The sequence below is a fragment of the Ursus americanus genome, chromosome 5 (assembly GCF_024610735.1).
Source record: "Ursus americanus isolate L20-20 chromosome 5, mUrsAme1.1.p, whole genome shotgun sequence".
Classification (NCBI taxonomy): domain Eukaryota; kingdom Metazoa; phylum Chordata; class Mammalia; order Carnivora; family Ursidae; genus Ursus; species Ursus americanus.
The window spans coordinates 26855485-26873944 of record NC_142131.1 but is presented as its reverse complement, the minus strand read 5'-3'; the positions used below and the strand labels follow the sequence as shown (position 1 = coordinate 26873944).

At 38.4% G+C, this 18460-nt stretch overlaps 1 protein-coding gene and 1 pseudogene across 1 annotated transcript; one reads left to right on the top strand and one right to left on the bottom strand.

Annotated features, from left to right (window-relative positions):
* Window positions 1-768: 768 nt before the first annotated feature.
* DHFR (dihydrofolate reductase) lies at window positions 769-18374 on the bottom strand. Its single transcript, XM_045796374.2, has 6 exons — window positions 18164-18374; window positions 17749-17798; window positions 15368-15473; window positions 10127-10253; window positions 8773-8888; window positions 769-2102 (listed from the first exon to the last, which is right to left on the bottom strand). Exons 1-6 carry the CDS (start codon window positions 18247-18249, stop codon window positions 2024-2026), a joined length of 564 nt encoding a protein of 187 aa, XP_045652330.1. The 5' UTR covers window positions 18250-18374; the 3' UTR covers window positions 769-2023.
* LOC148110061 (large ribosomal subunit protein eL21 pseudogene) lies at window positions 9134-9664 on the top strand (annotated as a pseudogene).
* Window positions 18375-18460: the final 86 nt, after the last annotated feature.

Here is an 18460-nt window from a genome sequence, read left to right as displayed (position 1 = left end):
CTTTACAGTTTTACTTTCTCCAATCCCATACATGTTGACTTATAATTCACTCATATTTCTACTTTGCTTTACTTAGATGTGCTTGTGATAGGAAATACAAGTTCAGGTTTTTTCTTCCTTAGAGGACAGAAGCACTCCTAGTCAGTGATGTACATCCTTGGGTAGGTTGCAGAATCATCTGGGGTGCTGGTTTGCACTGCAGGTTCTTCTTTTTTTAGAGAGGGAGAGCAAGTGGAGGGGGAGGGACAGAGGGAGAGGAAGAGAGAATTTTAAGCAGGCTTCATGCTCGGCAGAGCCAGACTTGGGGCTTGATCTCACGACCCTGAGATCATGACCTGTGCCGAAATCAGGAATTGGATGCTCAACAGACCGAGCCTCCCAAGTGCCCCTGTACTGCAGATTCTGGGACCTCATGCAGGTATGATGGGGATGACATTTTGAAAAACTGTTAGGACGTGAGTTATGGTACATAATTTAAGCCTCACAGAAACAAAATGGGCTAACTTGAATAGTTAGAACACATGTGCATGTTATATTATTTACATTTTGGCCTCAAATTATCATCACTTTGCAGTGCTATTTCATAAATCAACCTGGAAAAAGACTTGATTTTCTGTCTTGAAAGATGAACAAACAAGGGACCACGAGAGAAAGCCCGACGGTTCCCTAGCGATCAGTCTTTGGAATGCTGTGTGACCCCTGAACATAAAGGGCTCAATTACTATCTTAATTGTTCATAAAAACAAACATACAGTGCTTCAAAAAATATCTAATCTCAATAGGCATATTTAATGCATAAAATAACACACCCAACTCTGATACTCTCGACTGTTTACAGCACACATTGTCCTACACATACTATACACACTTATTAAAAATTTTAGGTATTGTACACAATGTGCTTCTTTTATTCAGTAGTCTTTGGCATTTTCCTATCAGTATCTTATTCTTTTTAACTGCTACAGACCATGTTAAATTTTATAGACATATTGGTTGGTTATTTTCTTTATTGATTGTCATTTGGGCTGTTTCCAAGTTTTAAAAAAGTGGTGCAACAAATACTCTTGGGTCCATCTCTTTATTCAGGATTAATTTCTGGAAGTGGAAGCTCTGGGCCCAAACCCAGAATATTTTGAATTTTAATTGATATTGCTAACTTAAACTCTAAAAAGTTTGTATTAATTTACAAGGCATAAAATGCTATTTCTTTGGATACTTAACAGTCCACATCTTTGCTAACATGACGGGTAAAGTGTGTTTTAATTTTCATTTTTTAATTCAGTAAAGTTTAATTTAGTTTCTATCTTTGTAATTTTGGTTTCTAGCTTTATTCATTTTCAATTCATTCCCTTTTTAATTTCTAGTTTTAGCCATATGCTTGTTATTAGATTACTCTTTTTTTGTATAGAACAGGCTATTCTTCTGTCATTTTAACATCCTATGGACTCTCACTGAAGATCGGAAACAGAGTTTTTAGAGGTCTGAGACCTTCTCTTTTAACCTTCCAAAAGGTAGTGTCCTACCTGCCTCTTCACTATCCCTATGGAGCATATCAGAGTTCTCAACTTACCAGATTTCCTGTCTGAGTGATATGCATAGAGAACTCAAAGGTCCTATTTTGATCTAATTTTCTTTAAATATCTGAGTTCTAGCTCTTCTATTTATAATCCATTTCTGAACTTCGGACACATCTCTCTAGTCCTATCTTTGTAAGTCCTGATTTCAACTGATGCTATCGGGGGGCCGTCTCACGTAGGCTCTTGGTAGATATGCTACCCTAGGCGGGTGCTGGTCCTTGATGGCAACATACAGTTACAGTAAGAAATGTTCCACAAATGGTATCTGACGTGGCCTAGTTAAGATTAATCTTAACTACAGCCTAATTAAGATTAATAAAATATCTTGCTTAGAAGTAATTATCGATCTAAAGTCAACAAGTCTTTTTTTCTAATATTAAAATATATAATTGTTTGGAGGGAAGGGGGAACAACTAATTTGAAATAAATCAGAAAACATCTTCGCATTAATCGTTCTTCTCATATACTTCAAATTTGTACTTAATGCCTTTCTCCTCCTGGACATCAGAAGGAACACCTGGGTATCTGTAAAAGAAAAATATGCATAATGTGTCAATTAAAAAGATAGCTTCCCTGACTCTCAGGCAAAAGGCATCAATAGTGCATAAGGTAAATAAAAGTTTTCCCTTCCTTTTGTTCTACACAATGGTAAGCCACTGTGAAACTGGGTATTATACAAGTACACTACACATGGGAACAGAAAGACACACTTTCAAACTGTATAGAAAGTTAGAAAACGAAAAGTGCAATTTCTCCTTTCCTTCTGACTCTTACTTCTTCTGTCCAAAACTAACCACTGTAGCAGTTTCTGTTTTATCTTTCTACTACCAATCAGCTAGTATGAAATTGCTTAATAACATTTTGCAAATCTTACACTTGGTATCAAATTTCTCATGTGAGCAGAGGAAAAACAAAATACAACCTTCAGCTGCCTAGAACAGAACTGAAGTTATACGTCCTGCGTGGTGCTAGACTCTCCATTTCCCAGTGTGTGGCTTATTGCAATTCTTTTAGTGGCATCACTGTTCATCTGGGATTTTCTAACTCTCACTTAGCTCCGTGTTCCCTCCACCTTCCAATTCAACACCCAGGCTGTCCTTTGGGTATATACCAAGAAAGGGAATTGCTGGATCATATGGTAATTTTTTTTTTAATTTTTGGAGGAATCTCCATACTGTTTTCCATAGTAGCTCCACCATTTTACATTCCCACCAACACGTATAAGAGTTTCAATTTCTCTACCTCCTCACCAGCACGTTATCTCTTGGGGGTTTTTTCCATAATAAATCAGGATCTCAAAGAGATATATGCCCTGCCATATTCACTGCAGCCTAATTCACAACAGCTAAGCAACCTAAATACCATCAACAGATGAATGGATAAAGAAAATGTGGTCTATACATACAATAGAATATTATTCAGCCTCAAAAAAGAAGGAAATCCTGCTGCATGAAGCGACATGTTGAACTTGGAGGGCATTAGGCTACGTGAAATAAGCTGGTCACAGAGGGACAAATACTGCAGTATCTAAAATGGTCACACCAATAAGAACAGAGAGTAGAAGGGTGGGTGACAGGGGTTGGGGGAAGGGGGAAACGGAGTTGTTGTTCAAAGGGAAGAAAGCCTGTTGTGCAAGATGATTAAGTTCTAGAAATGTACTGTGCAACAGTGTGCCTATAGCTAAAAACACTGTATTTTATAATTAAAATTTTGTTGAGAGTAGATTTCATGTATTCTCACCACAATAAATTTTTCCCCCCTGAAAAAAACCCCCACCATCAGCAAAAAACACAAAACCAAGGTCCTCCGTTTGAAGGCAGTATTGACCACTCCTATCTCCAACCCAAATCTTGTACTTCCTCAGTATTGTGTGGGCTACATCCCCAATATGCTCTGGGAAGGGGGAGGAACACCTGCTTTTTTTTTTTTTTTTTTTTTTAAGATTTTACGTATTTATTTGAGAAAGAGAGAGTGACAGAGATAGTGAGAGAGAGCACAAGAGGGAAGGACAGGGAGAAGCAGGCTTCCTGCTTAGCAAGGATCCTGATAATGGGGCTCGATCCCAGGACCTGGGACCATGACCCGAGCTGAAGGCAGACGCCTAACCAACTGAGCCACCCATGTGGCCCAGGAACACCTGCTTTACTCAGACTAGTGTTTGCCTCTGGTTCTGCTGTGTGACACTTAGTTATCAACACAGGCTTTGTCCTTATGAATAATTTAGCACTGAGTTCATTAGATTAAGTGCTCTACAAATGTTACCCTTAAATATCATTAGTTTGTTTCATCCGTATATTTTGTAAACTTACTGCAGCAAGAATACAGGAAAAAATTAAATCTCTTTTGATATCCAATACAATGCTGAGTAATAACAGGTATTGAGCTTTTGTTGACTAATGAGAGGTGATGCCATGTGATATAAAATAGAATTAGAGACAAAGTAACAGCATAATAATGTATAAGGAAATGAAAAAGCTGTTTTTTCTTGAAAAACTTACATTTCAGAGGAAGAAGCTATGTTTCTATTTACTAACCATTTTCTGAGCTGTTTCTGTTCCACTCTTAATAGCAATATAGCATTTTTCCTTTTTTAAAGAAATGATTTTATGAGGCCAACGTTTAACCGTAACTTTAGTTTCTTTGGAATGAGTCACCAGAAGTGACATTTGTGTGTGTGTGTGTAAAATTCTCAAGAGTATCAAGATTCTCAGTTAATAAGATAAAAGCAAAGTACCAAAATTATTTCTAAAACCATGAATAATAATAACTTAGAAATACTATGCTATTGGCTGGATATGGTCACTAGCCACCGTATTAATGTTAATCTGCTCTGTGAATCTGAAATTCATTTCTGCTTAACAATAATTTTACTTTTCACAATAGTCACATATTCAGTCCGTTTTAATAACGATCATAACTACCCCACCACCATACTCCCCAACTGCCGAGGAGCCACATATGAACTCTGAGTTTAAGCCTAACAGGATTTGGAAATACCCCCTATTTGTTATGAATCACCCAGAAAGCGATCCCCCTCTAGAATCTTCAAGCAGTAAGGAGTCCGATGAATATGAAAAGACATAAGATCTGAAATGACAAAGCATCATGAGAATATTACAGAGATGATTTAATGTAAAGTCTAAGAAAGAGGTAAATAGAGTTCTTAAGACAGTTATCTATAAGAAACAACTCACAACTAGAATAAAATGAAGGCTCTATAGCAAGCACAGGCTCAGGAGACACACAAACAACATGAATAAGGATCCTGCTGAACGGTCAGGAAGTAATGGGAACAGAAGAGGAAACGTCAGCCAAAAACCTTCCTCGAGTTGTCCACTGATAATGGACATCTGTCCCAGCTCTGGAGCCAACTACTATTTCAAAGCCTCTTCTGGTCTTTATCCTCTTTGACTGTATGGTTACACGGAAGGTTGTTAACTAGAAGGAAAAACCTGTTTGGGGCTCATTAAGCAGAAAACTGCTGGTAGAAAATATTTGGGTCTGCTGGTTTGGATGGAGTCTAGTGTGAAATAGCCTGAGGCAGAAAGATTTCTTCCAGGCAAGATGAATGAGGGCAGAGCCTTAGAGGACAGGCTGGCATGGTGCTGTCATCAAAAAAGAAGAAAAAAGGAGTTGCACAGACAAGACCCATGGGGGAAAAAGGCAGACACAAAGTCAAACCTTACTTTGTTAAGACTAATTTCTGCTTTTACGTTTCTACCCCTTGCGGTTTCACCTAACTTCTAATTTTATTCTCTTCTCACTTTACAACAGTCCCCTCATCTTTATTTCCTTTTACTATTGCTTTTATTACCAGCAAGTATGGTGTTAATAAAAGGTAACTGTGTTTGAACTGAAACTTATGTAACCACAAGAGGCCCACTAATAGGGATAATGGGGTTCTAACCGAAGTGTAGCTGTGGGTGAAAGAAGAAGGGGGGCTAGAAAATAATTTCTGGACAGCAGGGAGCAATTCTAAGTTCCTCAGTATACAGAGATTTGGAGAGAAAGCAGCTCAAGAACTGAGCAACATTACAGACTTTCAGGGACAAGGTATATATTTCCTTTGTCTTTCAAGGTTTCCTTTTTCTCTACTTCATGAAAGACTGACCTACTCCAGATTTACCCTTAGGGGATTCCTTCCACCTCATGTTAAAGAGGCTGTTATTATGTTGGTACAGGCTTGAAAGTAAGATAACCATCAAATGATGTAATGAAAAAAGACTTTTCATTTTCTTTCATAGCCTTGCTTAGAATGTCCATTTTGGAGCAATTTCTTTGGATTTTGGCTTTGGATAGCAATTTCCTATCTGAATATACCCACAATTAACATTTTCTAGGGGCGCCTGGGTGGCACAGTCAGTTAAGCATTCAACTCTTGGTTTTTGGCTCAGGTCATGATCTCAGAGTCATGAGACAGAGCCCCATGTCGGGCTCCGTGTTGAGCGTGAAGTCTGCTTGGGATTCTCTTTCTCCCTCCGTCCCCCACAAATGTTAAAAAAGTTTTCTAAGACATTTAAAGAGGAACCAATACCAATCCTTCAAAAACTCTTCCAAAAAAAATAGAAGAGGAAAAAGACCATTTCCCAACTTATTCTGTGAGGCCAGCATTCTTCTGACACCGAAACCAGGTGAAGACATTACAGAAAAAGAAAAACTACAGACCAATATAAATGTAAAAATCCTCAACAAAATATTAGCAAACTGAATCCAGGAACATATAGAAAGGACTGTACATAACTACCAAATGGATTTATCCCAGAAATGCAAGAATAGTTTAACATGAAAATCAATGTAACATACCATATTAATAACCTTTTAAAGACAAAGACCATATGATTATCTCAATAGACTCAGAAAAAGCATTTGACAAAATCCAACACTTCCTCATGATAAAATTACTCAATGAGGTAGAAAAAGAAGAGATCTTCCTCAATGTGATAAATGGCATGTATGAAAAGCCCACAGCTAATACACTTAATGGTAAAAGACTGAATGCTTTCCCTTCAAGAGCAGGAGCAAGACAAGGACGTCTTACCCTTGCCACTTCTATTCATAACTGAACTGGAGGTTCTAGCCAGAGCAATTAGGTAGGGAAAAGAAATTTTAAAAATGCAGATTAGGAATAAGTAAAACTACCTCTATTTGTAAATGATATATCCTGCATATAGAAAATCCTAAGGCATTCACTAACATTAGAATAAATGAGTTCAGCAAGGTTGTAGGATACAAGATCAGTAAACAAAAATCTATTGTATATCTATGCATTCATTGTATATCTATGTATTACCAAAGAACAGTTTGAAAATAAAATGAAAACAGCTCCATTTATAATAGCATCAAAAAGAATAAAATACATAAGAATAAATTTAACAATGAAGTGCAATACTTGTATAGTGAAAGTTACAAAGCACTGCTGAAAGAAATTAAATAAGACCTAAATAAGTAGAAAGACATTACACGTTCACAGTTTAGAAAAATAAGTACTGCTTAGATAGCAAAATTCTTCAAAGGGATCTTTGTGGTAATGGTTTCATAACTCCGTGAATACACTAAAACCACTGAATTATATACTTTCAGTGGGTGAATGGTGTGATGTGTGAATCATCACTCAGTAAAGATGTTAAATTTTTCATTTCTAAGAGCCAAGAGCCAGAATGGAAGTAAAATATTTTAAGTTATCAAGGATCCCAGAGGGTCAGTTTTGGAAAGAGGTCTGATGGAGAGCAACAGGATTTGGAAAGGGAAATTCACAAAGTAATTTTTTCTTTTTGTTAGCAGCAAAGATAGGAACGAGGGACAGCAGAGATTAATATTCACATAATGTGAGAATCAGCAACCTAAGCAGTATAAGAAAAAATATAGAAGATGTGACCAAGAAATACAACTTTTTTCATAAATACATACAAAATCAGTAGGTGTGATTTTTCTGTGGGGTCACCTTGGAAGACTAAGCAAAAGCCTGTACTTTAGCTGTTTAGAAAACTTTTAGAGTTCTTAAAATTTTCAGTTTTCTTTAGAGCTAGTTAAAAGCCCAAGGAAATCAGTCCACACTTTATTAGATTCTTGATTATTACCTATTACTCTATAGACTATTACTTTAAAGCTTGGCCATCCACTTATTCAGACTTGACTCTGAATGTTCTTTTAGGAGGTATTTCCCAAAACAATCTCACACTTAATTATGACTGGATTTAACTGAGAATATTTGAAAGAATGTGTTAAAACCTAGTCTGAAAGTGTGGATACAATTAATCTTTAACTTTCCATAGCCAAGAGCTGAAAAGTGCTTTTTAAATTTTTTTTAAATTGAAGTATGAAAAGTGCTTTTAAACTAAAATGCTAGTTTTCAAAATCAGGGAGTTTCATGCTAAAATCACAACTCCAGTAAAACAAGTATAACTTCTTTTGATCTTCACCACTGCTCTCCAAATCCCTTACTCTTTCACCTCAACACTCGCAGCCAGCTGGTCTCCCAGCTTCACTCTTGTCCACTCTTGTCCCCTCCCGTCCCTTCTCCACAAACAGCTGGAGCAATACCACGCTTTCTCTATTCAAACCCTCTAAACCTGCATCTAGTCTGACCCCTTCTGGCCTCCTCCTTGCTTACAGTGCTCACAGTGGCTTTCAGGGTCACGGAACACACCATGCTTGTTCCTGCCGTCTGGTGTCTACACTATTTCTGGTTTCTGGAATGCTCTTGTTGCTCTTTGCATGGCTGGCTTCTTGCCATTTAGATTTCAGCATAGATACCATTCTTCAGAGAGGACTTCTCAGACAATACAGTATTTAACACATCACAATATTTCAATTCTCCATACAGCACTGTTTATCACTTTAGCACTGTTTAGGCACTGTTTATCATTTGCTCCCTTCCTCCTCTATTACAAAGAATCTAATCTTGGAGAGCAGTGATAGCACATCTGTCTTGGTAAGCACTGTTTCCCCAGTGCCTAAGACATTGTCTGATGCTAAGCACAGATTTCGTAAAATGAACTACTCTCTAGATTTCAGCAAGACGATTAAAACATAAACATTACCAAGTTTGTTAAAGCAGATTTCCAAAAATTCCTAAAGTATTTGTCTACAAAAAACGTAACTACTCCAAATTCAATATGAAGAGTATTACTCTTTTTATAATTCTTAAGCAGGAAATCCAAAAGTGCTTCAGACAAATTAGTAACATTTTACTTACTCTGGCAGAAGTTTGTATTTGTCCAAATCAATTTCTGGAAAAAATGTGTCACTTTCAAATTCCTGCATAATCCTTGTCACAAATAGTCTAAGATGGCCTGGTTTGTTCATGGCTTCCTTTGAAAAAACACAATAGGCATCAATTTCCTAATTTATCTGTCAAAAGAAATAGAAACTCTAAGATTTCTGTTTAATTATATAGTCGAGTTTGTACTAGATATTAGAGACACGCTACATAACTTGTTAACTCCAAAGCCTACTACTTAAATATCCTATTCTTTACTTTGAGGTCCAGCAAAATATGTCTTAGTTATTTTGAGAATGGGACTAATCATTATCAGTAATTATGAGAGTGAGTTTAAATGTTCTCTAGGCCTTTTAGAAAACATGGAGTTGTTCCTTTGGCCACATATATGTGAATCTACAAGAAAAGTGATATTGGGGACATCAAGGGAAGGGCACTGTTCCAAAAGGAATGCCCCACAAATGCTACCATTGCAAAACTGGGAGAGTCTCCAAGGGTACTGCATGCTGTTGGCACTGCTGTAAACAAACCACTGAAGGGCACGATTCTTGCAAGAGACCTAATGTACATATTCAGCATATTAAGCACTCAAGAGCTGAGAGAACTTCCTGAAGTGTGTGAAAGAAAACGATCAGGTAAAGAAGGAAGCCCACGAGAAAGGTACGTGGGTTCAACTGAAGCACCAGCCTGCCGCACCCAGGGACACACACTTTGTGGGAACCAGCGGAATGGAGCCTGAGCTGCTGGAACCCACTCCCTATAAATTCATGGCATGATAACTGTAAAAAAAAAAAAAAAAAAAAAAAAGAGTAAGGGTATTTTCTCTTTTACCTGTTTTTCCTTATATTATGAAATCATATACTTTTCCCATGCCCTCATATTATATAAAAATTAAGGGAAAGTTTTCTGCTTTTAACAAATTCATATATATCTAGTCAGTATACAGCAACTGAGAGCCCCATCCCTTTATCAATGAGGACATACATATCCTTAATAAAAGGGAATAATTCAGTAAATCAAGGCACATCCAGGGAGTAGAAAACAGTGCAATGCAAGTATGATTCTAAGAGAAGGATTTAGAATGTTTTTAAATTAGAAACATCAACTATTTTGAATTGAAAATAAACTGGAACAGGCTTAAAAACTCACTTTTATATTTTTATTTAGTTTTCATGATAGTATCTAAAATGAATAATTCAAATTGACAATATGTCTAGCTAACAGTGGGGATAATATGCTCCCTTTGCTCACGGCTTAATTTTTTTAAAGTTCAGATGGCAGGGAAGCTGAAGGGAAGTGGGGTAGAACATTTCCTTATAATTTTACTTACCTTATAAACAGAACTGCCTCCCACTATCCAAACCATGTCCACTTTATTTGCTAATTCTGGTTGCTCAATAAGTTTTAAGGCATCATCCAGACTTTTGCCAAGAAAATGAGCTCCTTGTGGAGGTTCCCTGAGGTTAAAAAAATTATAAATAATTTCTATAAAACCTACTCATTAGTCAATTAATTATAAAACCAAAATCATCATAAGTATGAATCCTTTCCACAAAAAACACTTTTACATCAATATGACCTATGACCGATAATTGAAACCACATTTGTGTACGTACGGTCCACAATAAATCAAAAAACAGAAACACTTCTGGTATCTTGTGATATTTATGGTGGAAGAAAATCACAAGAGTAGTTGTCTCTGGAGGGATGGGGTTAAAGATTCACTGGGAAGAATCTTTAAGGGAACTTTTGAAGGGTTATGGTTATGTTCTTTATGTTTCATGTGAGATTATATAGGTGCATACATTTGTCAAAACTTAGCAAAAGTACATTTTAGACTTGTACATTTCACTGTATATATTCATTTCAAAAGAATAAAGCTAATGAAATATTGAACCTTAGTTAATCATATGTATGCTAAAGTATTTAAGGGAAAACACACTAACGTCTACAAGTTACTCTGAAATGCATGAAAAAAACAAGACCAATTGATGTATGGATGGATGGTAAAACAAGCATAGCAAAATGGTCATGGTAGAACGTATGTGGTGAGTATACAGGTGTTTACTGTAAGGTTCTTTTCTGTATGTTTGAAAGGTTCATTATAAAACGTTAGAAAGAGTAGTCTGAACGACTGTAGTATGGAATGATTTTTTTTTCTTTTTCTTTTTTTTAGAGAGAGTGCACTCACGAGTGTGGGGGTGAGGGGTTGGGGCAGAGGAAGAGGGAGAGAGAGAATCTTAGGCAGGCTTGAAGCTCAGATCAGAGCCTGATGTGGGGCTCGATCTCATGACCCTGAGCCAAAATCAAGGATCAGATGCTCAACCGACTGAGCCACCCAGGAGACCCTGGAATGATTTTCAAACTCTTAATATGTGATGAATGGGGAATGAGTAAAAGATTTTTCATGTTTCAAACATGTACAGATGGATGAAGTATTAATAAATGAGCACGTTATTTTTTGTAATTAAAAATCCAAAGGAGGGGCGCCTGGGTGGCTCAGTTGGTTAAGCATCCGAATGTCTGACTCTTGATTTCAACTCAGGTCATGACCTCAGGGTTGTGGGATCAAGCCCTGCATTGGACTCTGTACTGGGCATGAAACCTACTTGGGATTCTCTCTCCTCCTCTGCCCCCCACTGCCCCAATAAATTTAAAAAAATCCAAAGGAGGAAAAGTTAATTAATTTCAGGATTAGATCTTCAGCTTAATCTCTTCCTATCTCCACACCTGTTTTTTTGGGGTGGTTGTTGGTGGGGGGAGGGCTGTAATTCCCTTTATAAATGAAGAAACATTAGAATTTGGCTTCCACTGTAATTAGAGAACAGAAATTATAATTCAATGTCAAGTTCTTAGACTGATGCTTTAAAAAATTATATAACTGCTTTTGAACTGGTAGTTATAACAATGATTAATCAAGAGCTAATGGAGACTATTCATTCTCTCGGCTGCCTCCTCCCTCACCTCCTTGACAGATATTTTACTTATTTCATTCTTTGTCATCTCTAAAGGAGTTAAGAGCACAAAGAACATATTTTGACTAAAAGCTAGAAATGATATGGAGGCCAGGGTGAGGTTAAGTGAGCCAAGGGATTCTCTTAAGACTTCAGGGCAGCTCAGCGACTAGGCTGGATGAGGCTGTGTAGGGGCAGAACTGAGTAAGAAACAGATTTAAACTTGGGGAGAAGATATTCTAGCTAATAAAGTCTAGAATGCCTGAAATTGAGTCAAGGTGGTTTTAGCAATGGAGGATGCTAAAATCAGGAATGATGACAGGAGTTAGGGTAAAATGGAAAATTGTGACTTAGGAACTGAGATATGAGGAGAACTGGAAGAGGCGTCCTAGGAGTTGTTGGGTTATGGCAAAATAAATTAGAAGGTGGTATAAATGGTTGGTGTGGACTTCAAATTAACAGGGTAAACACTTTGTGTAGGTTGTGGAACAATGGCTTGAAATGGTGCAAGCGCTTAATGGGAAGACTACTTCTTTGCCCTTTTGTAGTGAGTCTGGAAAAGGAAAACAAAGGATTTGTTTCACATTTTAGTTATCACAGACATGGAGGAAATGCTTCTGCAAAATGTTTCTATTTAGCAGTTTAGGAATAAGTTTCACAGGAAACCCTTGATTCAAGATGGGTAGAAAAAATAAGCAAAGAGTGGAGCCAATGTTTGAGCTCATTAGCCCCCAGTGTTCATTGTGTGAAAGCACAAATCCTAGAAACTAACACAGTAAACAGAATATAGCAAGCGCTCAATATTGTGACTTATTTCATTGCTAAATTTCCCCCTATATGTATCTCAAGCTAACAGAGATTGCATTCCCTGACAAGAGAGAGTTGGTATGTGGTTGTATACAGTCAAGAAATGTGGACATGCTTGATATCTTGTTCCAAATTTAAGAAAGAGTCTTGAATTCTCTGAGAGTTGGCATGAGGATTAAGAGAAAGATAATACACATCATAGGCACTCCAGTGATACTTCCATCCTTCTCTTTTTTTTTTTTAAAGATTCTATTTATTTGAGAGAGAGAGAGAGAACGAGCAGGGGGAGGGATGGAGAGGGAGAAGCAATGTAGGGCTCGATCCCAGGACTCTGGGATCATGACCTGAGCAGAAGGCAGACGCCTAACCAACTAAGCCACTCAGGGGCCCCTCTAGCCTTCTCTTTAAAAGCCCTGTTCAAAAGAGGCTGCTTTTTACCTGATGGATAGTTACAGTAGAAAGAAAACATCTAACATTTATTCAGTGCCCACTTGCTGTCCCAAATAGTGGGATCAGGGAGTGCTTTACATGCATCACACTACTTAATGTGACCAGCAGTCCTATGTAAGTACTTTTATTCTTCTTTATAGATGATATTGAGGCTGAGACGTTAAGTAGCCAGTGGTTACAGAGCCTTTTGTTTCTGGCTTTTTTCACTCAGCATACTGTTTTCAAACTTTATCCATGTTGTAGCATATATCTGTTCTTTTTATTGTGGAATAATATTCCATTGTATGGATATAGGCTACTTTGTTTATCCATTCATCAGTTGATGGACATCTGGGATGTTTCTACTTTTTGGCTATTATGTATGGCTGCTATGAACATTTGTTGTTGTGTGGTCATATGTTTTTATTTTTCCTTCATTTCATAAACCAAGAGGTAGAACTGCTGGGTCATATGATAACTCTATGTTTAACATTTTGAGAAAATGTCAATCTGTTTTTCAAATGTGGCTGCATAATATTTCAAGCCAAAACTTGATTGTCTAGATAGCTTTGGAAAAGCATTTTCTCCCTACACTTTAAGGAACTAGTTAACTAAAATAATTAGTATCTGGCAGCAAATTTTGGGATTACCTTAAGGATTCAGTTTTGTCTTACTTAGGAGGGCAGTGGTGAAAAATTGAGTATTTCTGAAAGATTGCTATAAACGAGTTATAGTGATTACATGAGTAAATCTGGCACTGTCTGGCACACAGCAGATGCTCAGGTTAGTGTGTAATTGACCCTCAAGTAGGGAACCAGAAGGAAGGGCAAAAAATAAATTCTAAGACGTTTTCGTAACTGATATCCTTATTTCCTTGATAATAAGGACTTTTGAAATTTTCTGCCTTAAAAGAAAACAAGCAAAACACAGCAACGAATGTTATATATAAACACATAAGAAAACAACCAAACACAATTACATACACCACAGGGGGGTTATAAAGAAGAAATGAGATTCATCATTTAAGGAGATTTGCCGGCTCAACTGAGTATGTCCCCCACTGAGATTTCTTTATGTTTGTTTTAGCTCAAGCTAGCCATAAATAAACTTGAGTAGTGTTCAAGAATATGTTACTAAAGAGTCTCTGAGAATGGCAATACAGTCTGTGAATTTGGATTCTACCAAGTAAAGAGATAATCAGAATATCTTAGCAACCAAAGGAGAACAGTATGAAGACTGAGGCGGATGGCAAGATGCACATCAACATATTCTTCATCACCCAAAGGTGCTCAATGCAAATATTCTGGTAGACTTTCTTTCACGTTTTTACCTATGCCATTCTAGGAGGGATTTGGGAGAAAATCTATATAAGCCTGAACCCCCTTAGCCTATGGTTTTTTCCTTCCCATGATGTGATGGTCTCTGAGGTGTTCACTTGGTTGGGCTATAGTCCTTGTTTATTCAGACACCAATCTAGGTGTTGGTGTGAAGGTATATTATAGAAGTGATTAAAATTGATAATTAGATGCCTTCAATCTGGTGGGCTGGATTCAATCAGTTTTAAGTCCTTAAGAGCAGATCTGGGCTTCCCTGAAGAAGAAATTTTACCTGCAGTCAGCAACTTCAGCCCTGATGGAAAGTTCCAGCGTGCCCTTCCTGATGGCCTGCCCCACAGAGTTTTGGACTTGTCTAGCCAGCACCCACAAATGTGTAAGCTAATTCCTTGCAATGAAGTCCCCAGGGCATTTGCAAGCATCAGCAACTATCTACTCCAATGTTAGACTGGAGGACAGGAAAATTCCTAGCAGAGGTCAAGTGGAGACACTCCTTTCTCTCTAGGATCCCTAGGTTGACTTCACCTCAATACTTTAAAATTTTTTACCTGTAGACACTGGGTAAAGAATACAGGTATAAAATATTATTTGGGTGTTGTGGTAAACTAGGAATACGGCACAAGATTATGACTTTTAGCCCATTCTAAAATTTCTATCTTATTACATTGAGGGCAGGGTCCAGAAAGGGGATAAACCACTTAATCTTGGCAAATCCCAAAACATATGTGAAACTAGAAAAAAATTATTAACTATATTGTACGAATGATACTTGAGCCTACTGAGTAACAGTTTAAGGAAACTGGCAAATATGTTACCACAGTGAGATTAAATCTAACTTTTCACAGTGATGAAATCAATCCCTTAAGTAGCAGAGTGAGTTACTGTCATGTGGGATAAATAACTGCTTACTCATTATCTGTAAATCATCTTTATGATATTAGGAAGCTTGATCAATAATGCTGTATTTAAATTATTTTGTCATACACTGACCTCCACCATAACAGATGGAACATGATTTTCTTGTGGTGAATTTGTTATAGTACTTACTTGAGGTCTCTGCTGAGAACTAAATTAATTCTGTCCTTTAAAGGTCGATTCTTCTCAGGAATAGAGAACCATGTCTTCCTACCCATAATCACCAAATTCTGTTTCCCTAGAAAAATCACATAAAAAGAATATTTTGGGAGTATATTTATATTTTCATATATTCACACATATATATAGAGAGATGATTGTCATAGTGACATCTAGTGGATCTGCATTAAAAATTGAAATTTAAAACAGGCTTACTAAAATTTACATTTATCACCATTTCCTAAATATAGTAACTATTTTCCCCTATGGTGTTATCCAATACATATACAATATTTAGTTTTAATCAACTGCAATCATGTATAATAGTGAAGAGCCAAGATTCTGGGGTAAAGTGCTCAAGTTCAGTGTATTCAGTCATCTACTAGACAAGTCTTATTAATCTTCTGTGTCTTACTTTCCTTAATAATAAAATGGAGATAACAGTAGTTCCTACTTCTAGGGTTACTGTGGGGATTGAGGACTTAGAAGATCTAATAAGTCCTACTTAACTGTTTGATCTGATAGTATTATTCATATTTGTATACTTTGTAGATTTATATTAATAGTCATACTTTTAAAGATAAGTGCTTAATATTCCACTCAATTAAAGAGCTAAACACTTTCAATCGTGCTTCTATCTTTCAAGTATAATGCTTCTATAGAAACTTTATTATACACATAGCTTCCATTTTTGGCTTAATTACTTAGGAAAAAATCTTGGGAGTCAGATATCTGGATCAAAGGAATATACACATTTCTATAATTCTTGATATGTTCTGAGAGGCTATCAAAAGACGTGCATGTGTCTGTTTTAAAGAATCATCATTAGTTTGATTTTACTTTAATAAAAATACTAACATTTACAAAATACAAGTAGTAAGGTTAAGCATTTTTCTGTATTTTGCTTCATTACTCATAACCATATATTACCTCTGAATGTTAAGAAAAGTTTTTTCCTCAAAGAATTAAAACCCCAATTATTCATGGTGCCCCCTATGCACTATATCTTCAGACAGAGCTTTAGGTGTTAGTAAGGAGATATCAATTATCAAAAACAACAGAGCCATTAGGTGAGGAATTCTGATGAGAGAAATGGTACAGACCTGGCCTAACAACTAAGGTGAACGTGAGAAGTGAAGCGCACAGGGAGACATTGCAGGGGCGGGGCGGGGGGGGGGGGAGAAAGAAAAAGAAAAAGGCAAAAAAGTCAAAACATCTTTGGTACCCTTCCATCCACTCATCCAAGAAGTACTGTATTTACTGAAAACCAGCAAACAGGCCAGGCGTTGAAGGCTTTTCCTATTACTAGACCATACTTCGGATTTTAGGGAGTGGTTCATGTCAATTCCTTAAGCTTCAAGCTATTGCTACCTTGTCTCTACCAGTAACCCAAGCGCCAGGTCCAAGTACCTGTATCTGTCCTGTTAAAGTTATGCTGCATCTGCTTCTGACTTACTATTTCCCTTTTACTCTGCTAGTCCTTCTCCTATGACCAAACACATACACTGTCTCTTAAGTTTTATTTATTTATTTTTAAAGATTTTATTTGACAGAGAGAGAGACAGTGAGAGAGGGAACATAAGCAGGGGGAGTGGGAGAGGGAGAAGCAGGCTTCCCACGGAGCAGGGAGCCCAATGCGGGGCTAGATCCCAGAACGCCAGGATCATGACCTGAGCCAAAGGCAGATGCTTAAGGACTGAGCCACTCAGGTGCCCCGTGTCTCTTAGGTTTTAAACGGGTATTCCACCACCACATTCTTTTCCTTGGTTGTCCTCTTCTCTCCAGTGGCTCAACTCCTCCACTTCCCTGTACCTGAAATTATCCTGGATATCCCACAAAACCTCCAAACGTCAAAATTATCACTCTTACAACTGCACACTATTCTCCACCCCACCCAGGATTATTCAACTGTCATCCAACCGAGTATCTGAGAGTTCATCTGGATCCCTTCCTGCATCCCCTTCACCTGCCTTATCTCCACATCCAGTATCATGGAACTGTTTTCTGTACTTTTCTCCTCTCCACTGCCCTCCTTAAGGCCCTGAGATTTCCTGCGGGGGCTATGGCAAAGGCCTCCTCTTATATCCTTTTCGTGTTCTAATCTTTACCTAAACCTGCAGCTAGCTAGCTGCTAATTCTGCCCATACCTCAACTGTACGCCTGCACACATAAAATTTCCAAGAACTTTTTTTTTTTTTAAAGGTGTGACAAACCGTGGGAATTGCATACAAATGAGTAGTAAGACAAAAAGGTCCCAGATTAACACGGACAACCTTTCATTTAAGTAAAATCTGTACTGGTAAGCTTACTCAGCAAGTTTCCCAAACCTCAATCTCCTAAAAATCCCACATTACCTTCTACTGAGGAGGTTGTGGTCATTCTTTGGAAAAACTTGAATTCATTCCTACAAGTTAGACAAACAGCGTTACTCAGAACATTCTCCCGCGGGCTCTAGCTCTAACGCGACCCACAGACACTGCGCTGGGGAGGTGGAGTGGGGGTCTCTGGGACCGGGAGGTTGTTCTGAGGCGGGGCCCCGCGAGGGAAAAGTCCTCGCCGGGCAGCAGGAGCAGGACGGAAATCAATAACTTGGCCTCCTGGCTCCTGATGGCGGATGTAAGCCCAGGCCCAGCTCCCGTCAGCTCGGGTCCCAAGTCCGACCCCCTCCTCCCGCCGCCAAGTGTCTGCGCGACCCCGCCCTAGTGCCGCGATCAAAGGCAGCCCGCGCCAGCTCCCCCAAACGCAATCTATCCCCTACCCGGCAGATACCTGAGCGGGGGCCAGGGCAGGTCCCCGTTCTTGCCGATGCCCATGTTCTGGGACACAGCGGCTATGCAGTTTAGCGTACGAACCATGACAGCAGCTGCGAACACCTCCCAAGCTCACCAAACCGGGATTTCCCCCAGCGAGCTTGGCGCGAAATTGCAGCCACCCCGCCTCCTCGATCCTATTTGTGCAGCCGAGACTCCGCCCCCCATCCCGGCGCACTGCAGGGTCGTGACGTGCTCGCGCCCGCAGACGCCGGGGCTTGCGGCCGCGGGCTCGCGCTCCCGGCTGGGCCCTGCA